General features: G+C 45.0%; 1 protein-coding gene across 1 annotated transcript in view; it reads right to left on the bottom strand.

Moving 5' to 3' along the window:
* Positions 1–1,616: 1,616 nt before the first annotated feature.
* GIPC3 (GIPC PDZ domain containing family member 3) overlaps positions 1,617–8,185 on the bottom strand; it is a 45,250-nt gene continuing 38,681 nt past the window's right edge. Inside the window, exon 6 of the mRNA XM_066574952.1 lies at positions 1,617–1,992. Coding sequence (XP_066431049.1) covers positions 1,850–1,992 — 143 coding nt within the window. The 3' untranslated portion in view covers positions 1,617–1,849. The remainder of the gene's footprint in view (positions 1,993–8,185) is intronic.

The following is an 8,185-nucleotide window of genomic DNA, read 5'->3' as shown; positions in this document are numbered from 1 at the left end:
CGCGGATCGTCAATAAAAGGGATTTTAAAAAAAATGGAGCATGAAAAAATCTGGACCATGCTCCATGTTCGTGCGGGTCTCCCGCGGGGACGGCTCCCGCGGGCTTCTATTGAAGCCTATGGAAGCCGTCCGGATCCGCGGGAGACCTAAAATAGGAATTTCAAGGATTTACTCACCCGCAGCGGGCCGCGAAGCTCTTCTCTTCCTCACGGCCGCATCTCCCTTGCTTCGGCTCGGCGGATGTGCCCGGCGCATGCGCGCGGCACGTCGACGACGTGCCGGCGACGTGCCGCCGGCGTAAGGAATTCATCCGCCGGCCGAAAAAGAAGATCCGGCCGTGAGGAAGAGCAGAGCTTCGCCGCCCGCTACGGATAGGTAAATTCCTTTTTATTTGTATTTTCAGCGCTCACGTCCGCGGGGCAGGAGGGACCCGCTGCAGATTCTACATGTAGAATCCGTAGCGGGCCCGATTTTCCCCGTGGACATGAGGCCTAAAGCTAATGCATAAAACACTGCTACTAATTACAGAAGGCTAAGGTAGAATTAACCCCTTAGGAATGCCGCCAAATATGGTTTAGGGTTTTTTTACTAACATTTTTTTATTATAAATATGGGAAAAGGGGGAGATAAATTTTTATTACCTTTTAATTTTTTAATGTTTAATAAAACTTTTTTACACAGGTTTTTTCATTTTTTTTAGTCCCCATAGAGGACAAGAACTTGCGATCGTTTGCTTATTCCTGCAGTATGATGCAATACCACAGTATTACATTGTAGCACAATATGACAGGCATGGCTTAATAGGCAATATGCAATGGCAGCCCTGGGTGCTTTTAGAATGCCTCCAGCTGTCATGGCAACTTTATGGCACCCTAAAAACTCAACAAATAGGGGCAGTTAGGGACAACTAATCTCCGAATGGGGCATTTAAATGAAGACGGCATTTAAAAAATGAACATCCATGATCAGCATGAATGCGGATTGGGCTGTTGCTGGAGGGTGTCAGCTGTGAGAAACAGCCGGCACCCACATTTTAAGCAGCGGGGTTGACTCCCAATGCCCCTCCATACAAACCCCAGACCCCCATGATGCAGTAGTAAGTCCTGGAGATTGAGGGGTTACAGACATAATCACCTCTACTTCCGGCTAGCTCATCTTCTACCTACAAGTTATCATCTGTGTTCCTGCAGGAAGGCTGGGCTTTTCTATATGTGGACCAGCTTTATATGCTACATGCAGAGCGCCTCGCCTTCGTAGGGCAGAGATCTCTGCGGCTCTCTCCCTGCTTTGCAATAAATGAAATCTGCTGTGAAATTGTGCAATAGATATGAAAAATAGTCGGCTGGGTGGGAGGGGGTCCACCATAGTGAGGAGTAATCCCCTGTTCACTTAGGGCTCCTTCACGGTGGCGAGGGCGATATCAGGCTGTGGTTCATGGCTTGATGTTTCCTTTCCCACCATGTGAAAGCCCTGTGGTTGTGAGGGGGTTTCATGTGAAAACAGCCTCATATCATTGCGGGGATGAGGGGAATCCTTATGGGGGAACTCCGTTATAAAGTTACAACATTGGACTTTTCTATACATCCCGGTGTTTGTTGCACAAATAGCTACTAAAAATGCTTTATTAGAGATACAAATGGAAGAGATACAGAAGAGTTGGTCTAATCTGGGGATTCTGCATGCAAACACATACAGGACACGGCTCCACACGCCAGCTCACATGATACAGTGACTCAGACTAATTGAGGCCTTTTAGGAGGCGGCTTCCTTTTCAGGCCACATGACAAAGTTTGTTTCAGATTCCGGATCATTTTTACTGTAAAATACAAAGGAATAAAAGAAATGAGGTTCACTTGTCAGCGCGGTTTATGGCCTCCCAAACCTCCAGGATGAACTCGGCAGGGAAAGCAAATTCTCCTAGTAAATTGTCCAGTCCTCGACCAAAATCCTCAGGGGTGGTCCTCTCCTTGGCCGTCTCCACAAGAGTTGTTGCTGGAAAAGATGGGAAATGCAACAAGATAGAAGTGATAAGCAGTTGGGAATTGTTACACATAAGAGAACAGTCAGAAGGGGGTTCTAAAGAATGCAATTGATGACCCGTCCTCAGGATAGGTCGCCTCTAGTTGACCGGCTGGGGTCCACCATTTGGGTCCTTGATCATTCAACTGATTGTACGCCTGCTGACAGCGTCAGGGTACACGGGGCTTGAATAGGTCATTCATAGCATTTTCCATGGAAAACCCTTTAACAAAACTTCTCACTTTTTCTCATGTTTAAACCAGAGATCATGCAGAAGATCTACATCAGGGGACACAACACGTGGCCCACAGTACCCTACTGTACGGCCCCAATCATCTGGGCACAGAAATATCTATCTGGCTGCTCACATGTAGTTTCCGTGTCAGGGTGAAGAGGAGTCGCACATAGCAGGGTAACATAAATGGACAAGTACTAAGGGTGTCCTGTGTAGTCATGTCTGGTCTATATATTAGGACAAGTACTCAGGGTGTCCTGTGTAGTCATGTCTGGTCCCTTATATATTAGGACAAGTACTAAGGGTGTCCTGTGTAGTCATGTCTGGTCCCTATATATTAGGACAAGTACTAAGGGTGCCCTGTGTAGTCATGTCTGGTCCCCTGTATATTAGGACGAGTACTAAGGGTGCCCTGTGTAGTCATGTCTGGTCCCCTATATATTAGAACAAGTACTAAGGGTGTCCTGTGTAGCCATGTCTGGTCCCCTATATATTAGGACAAGTACTAAGGGTGCCCTGTGTCGTCATGTCTGGTCCCTATATATTAGGACAAGTACTAAGGGTGCCCTGTGTAGTCATGTCTGGTCCCTATATATTAGGACAAGTACTAAGGGTGCCCTGTGTAGTCATGTCTGGTCCCTATATATTAGGACAAGTACTAAGGGTGTCCTGTGTAGTCATGTCTGGTCCCTATATATTAGGACAAGTACTAAGGGTGCCCTGTGTAGTCATGTCTGGTCTATATATTAGGACAAGTACTAAGGGTGCCCTGTGTAGTCATGTCTGGTCTATATATTAGGACAAGTACTAAGGGTGCCCTGTGTAGTCATGTCTGGTCTATATATTAGGACAAGTACTAAGGGTGCCCTGTGTAGCCATGTCTGGTCCCCTATATATTAGGACAAGTACTAAGGGTGCCCTATGTAGTCATGTCTGGTCCCTATATATTAGGACAAGTACTAAGGGTGCCCTGTGTAGTCATGTCTGGTCTATATATTAGGACAAGTACTAAGGGTGTCCTGTGTAGCCATGTCTGGTCCCCTATATATTAGGACAAGTACTAAGGGTGTCCTGTGTAGTCATGTCTGGTCCCTATATATTAGGACAAGTACTAAGGGTGTCCTGTGTAGCCATGTCTGGTCCCCTATATATTAGGACAAGTACTAAGGGTGTCCTGTGTAGTCATGTCTGGTCCCTATATATTAGGACAAGTACTAAGGGTGTCCTGTGTAGTCATGTCTGGTCCCTATATATTAGGACAAGTACTAAGGGTGCCCTGTGTAGTCATGTCTGGTCCCTATATATTAGGACAAGTACTAAGGGTGCCCTGTGTAGTCATGTCTGGTCTATATATTAGGACAAGTACTAAGGGTGCCCTGTGTAGCCATGTCTGGTCTATATATTAGGACAAGTACTAAGGGTGCCCTGTGTAGTCATGTCTGGTCCCTATATATTAGGACAAGTACTAAGGGTGCCCTGTGTAGTCATGTCTGGTCCCCTGTATATTAGGACGAGTACTAAGGGTGCCCTGTGTAGTCATGTCTGGTCCCTATATATTAGGACAAGTACTAAGGGTGCCCTGTGTAGTCATGTTTGGTCTATATATTAGGACAAGTACTAAGGGTGCCCTGTGCAGTCATGTCTGGTCTATATGTTAGGACAAGTACTAAGGGTGCCCTGTGTAGTCATGTCTGGTCCCTATATATTAGGACAAGTACTAAGGGTATCCTGTGTAGTCATGTCTGGTCCCCTATATATTAGGACAAGTACTAAGGGTGTCCTGTGTAGCCATGTCTGGTCCCCTATATATTAGGACAAGTACTAAGGGTGCCCTGTGTAGTCATGTCTGGTCCCTATATATTAGGACAAGTACTAAGGGTGCACTGTGTAGTCATGTCTGGTCTATATATTAGGACAAGTACTAAGGGTGCCCTGTGTAGTCATGTCTGGTCCCTATATATTAGGACAAGTACTAAGGGTGCCCTGTGTAGTCATGTCTGGTCCCTATATATTAGGACAAGTACTAGGGGTGCCCTGTGTAGTCATGTCTGGTCCCTATATATTAGGACAAGTACTAAGGGTGCACTGTGTAGTCATGTCTGGTCTATATATTAGGACAAGTACTAAGGGTGCCCTGTGTAGTCATGTCTGGTCCCTATATATTAGGACAAGTACTAAGGGTGCCCTGTGTAGTCATGTCTGGTCCCTATATATTAGGACAAGTACTGGGGTTGCCCTGTGTAGTCATGTCTGGTCTATATATTAGGACAAGTACTAAGGGTGCCCTGTGTAGTCATGTCTGGTCTATATATTAGGACAAGTACTAAGGGTGCCCTGTGTAGTCATGTCTGGTCTATATATTAGGACAAGTACTAAGGGTGTCCTGTGTAGTCATGTCTGGTCTATATATTAGGACAAGTACTAAGGGTGCCCTGTGTAGCCATGTCTGGTCCCCTATATATTAGGACAAGTACTAAGGGTGCCCTGTGTAGTCATGTCTGGTCCCTATATATTAGGACAAGTACTAAGGGTGCCCTGTGTAGTCATGTCTGGTCTATATATTAGGACAAGTACTCAGGGTGTCCTGTGTAGTCATGTCTGGTCCCCTGTATATTAGGACGAGTACTAAGGGTGCCCTGTGTAGTCATGTCTGGTCCCTATATATTAGGACAAGTACTAAGGGTGCCCTGTGTAGTCATGTCTGGTCCCCTGCATATTAGGACGAGTACTAAGGGTGTCCTGTGTAGTCATGTCTGGTCCCTATATATTAGGACAAGTACTAAGGGTGCCCTGTGTAGTCATGTTTGGTCTATATATTAGGACAAGTACTAAGGGTGCCCTGTGCAGTCATGTCTGGTCTATATATTAGGACAAGTACTAAGGGTGTCCTGTGTAGTCATGTCTGGTCCATATATATTAGGACAAGTACTAAGGGTGTCCTGTGTAGTCATGTCTGGTCCCTATATATTAGGACAAGTACTAAGGGTGCCCTGTGTAGTCATGTATGGTCTATATATTAGGACAAGTACTAAGGGTGTCCTGTGTAGTCATGTCTGGTCTATATATTAGGACAAGTACTAAGGGTGCCCTGTGTAGCCATGTCTGGTCCCCTATATATTAGGACAAGTACTAAGGGTGCCCTGTGTAGTCATGTCTGGTCCCTATATATTAGGACAAGTACTAAGGGTGCCCTGTGTAGTCATGTCTGGTCTATATATTAGGACAAGTACTAAGGGTGTCCTGTGTAGCCATGTCTGGTCCCCTATATATTAGGACAAGTACTAAGGGTGCCCTGTGTAGTCATGTCTGGTCTATATATTAGGACAAGTACTAAGGGTGCCCTGTGTAGTCATGTCTGGTCCATATATTAGGACAAGCACTAAGGGTGCCCTGTGTAGTCATGTCTGGTCCCCTATATATTAGGACAAGTACTAAGGGTGCCCTGTGTAGTCATGTCTGGTCCCCTATATATTAGGACAAGTACTAAGGGTGTCCTGTGTAGCCATGTCTGGTCCCCTATATATTAGGACACGTACTAAGGGTGTCCTGTGTAGTCATGTCTGGTCCCCTATATATTAGGACAAGTACTAAGGGTGCCCTGTGTAGTCATGTCTGGTCTCTATATATTAGGACAAGTACTAAGGGTGCCCTGTGTAGTCATGTCTGGTCCCCTATATATTAGGACAAGTACTAAGGGTGCCCTGTGTAGTCATGTCTGGTCTCTATATATTAGGACAAGTACTAAGGGTGCCCTGTGTAGTCATGTCTGGTCCCCTATATATTAGGACAAGTACTAAGGGTGCCCTGTGTAGTCATGTCTGGTCTCTATATATTAGGACAAGTACTAAGGGTGCCCTGTGTAGTCATGTCTGGTCCCTATATATTAGGACAAGTACTAAGGGTGCCCTGTGTAGTCATGTCTGGTCCCCTATATATTAGGACAAGTACTAAGGGTGCCCTGTGTAGTCATGTCTGGTCTCTATATATTAGGACAAGTACTAAGGGTGCCCTGTGTAGTCATGTCTGGTCCCTATATATTAGGACAAGTACTAAGGGTGCCCTGTGTAGTCATGTCTGGTCTATATATTAGGACAAGTACTAAGGGTGTCCTGTGTAGTCATGTCTGGTCCCTATATATTAGGACAAGTACTAAGGGTGCCCTGTGTAGTCATGTCTGGTCCCTATATATTAGGACAAGTACTAAGGGTGCCCTGTGCAGTCATGTCTGGTCTATATATTAGGACAAGTACTAAGGGTGTCCTGTGTAGTCATGTCTGGTCTATATATTAGGACAAGTACTAAGGGTGCCCTGTGTAGTCATGTCTGGTCCATATATATTAGGACAAGTACTAAGGGTGTCCTGTGTAGTCATGTCTGGTCCCTATATATTAGGACAAGTACTAAGGGTGCCCTGTGTAGTCATGTTTGGTCTATATATTAGGACAAGTACTTGACAAAGACTCTTCTGAGTTGAAACGTTGTGGGCAATAAAGTTTCTCTGGAATTAACCCCTGAGTGCTGCTCTTATCTACTCTTCTTTGCTATTTGGAATACGGTCCAGGATCCAGGACTTTTGAGAGCGAGCACCTCTTGGAGTGGAATATCTTCCCTGGAGATACACAGGGTTTACGTGTGCTGTGATCCATTTACTATTTGAAATTGCTAGGACAAGTACTAAGGGTGTCCTGTGTAGTCATGTCTGGTCTCCTATATATTAGGACAAGTACTAAGGGTGTCCTGTGTAGCCATGTCTGGTCCCCTATATATTAGGACAAGTACTAAGGGTGTCCTGTGTAGTCATGTATGGTCTATATATTAGGACAAGTACTAAGGGTGTCCTGTGTAGTCATGTCTGGTCCCTATATATTAGGACAAGTACTAAGGGTGTCCTGTGTAGTCATGTCTGGTCTATATATTAGGACAAGTACTAAGGGTGTCCTGTGTAGTCATGTCTGGTCTATATATTAGGACAAGTACTAAGGGTGCCCTGTGTAGTCATGTCTGGTCCCTATATATTAGGACAAGTACTAAGGGTGTCCTGTGTAGTCATGTCTGGTCCCCTATATATTAGGACAAGTACTAAGGGTGTCCTGTGTAGTCATGTCTGGTCCCTATATATTAGGACAAGTACTAAAGGTGCCCTGTGTAGTCATGTCTGGTCACTATATATTAGGACAAGCACTAAGGGTGCCCTGTGTAGTCATGTCTGGTCTATATATTAGGACTAGTACTAAGGGTGTCCTGTGTAGTCATGTCTGGTCACTATATATTAGAACAAGTACTAAGGGTGTCCTGTGTAGTCATGCCTGGTCTATATATAAGGACTAGTACTAAGGGTGTCCTGTGTAGTCATGTCTGGTCCCTATATATTAGGACAAGTACTAAGGGTGCCATGTGTAGTTATGTCTGGTCTATATATTAGGACAAGTACTAAGGGTGCCCTGTGTAGTCATGTCTGGTCACTATATATTAGGACAAGCACTAAGGGTGTCCTGTGTAGTCATGTACGGTCTATATATTAGGACAAGTACTAAGGGTGTCCTGTGTAGTCATGTCTGGTCTATATATTAGGACAAGTACTAAAGGTGCCCTGTGTAGTCATGTCTGGTCACTATATATTAGGACAAGCACTAAGGGTGCCCTGTGTAGTCATGTCTGGTCTATATATTAGGACTAGTACTAAGGGTGTCCTGTGTAGTCATGTCTGGTCACTATATATTAGAACAAGTACTAAGGGTGTCCTGTGTAGTCATGCCTGGTCTATATATAAGGACTAGTACTAAGGGTGTCCTGTGTAGTCATGTCTGGTCCCTATATATTAGGACAAGTACTAAGGGTGCCATGTGTAGTCATGTCTGGTCTATATATTAGGACAAGTACTAAGGGTGCCCTGTGTAGTCATGTCTGGTCACTATATATTAGGACAAGCAC

This window comes from Eleutherodactylus coqui, chromosome 7 (assembly GCF_035609145.1).
Source record: "Eleutherodactylus coqui strain aEleCoq1 chromosome 7, aEleCoq1.hap1, whole genome shotgun sequence".
Classification (NCBI taxonomy): domain Eukaryota; kingdom Metazoa; phylum Chordata; class Amphibia; order Anura; family Eleutherodactylidae; genus Eleutherodactylus; species Eleutherodactylus coqui.
Note: the sequence above shows the minus strand (reverse complement) of the source record. Positions and strands in the feature narration are given on the sequence as shown.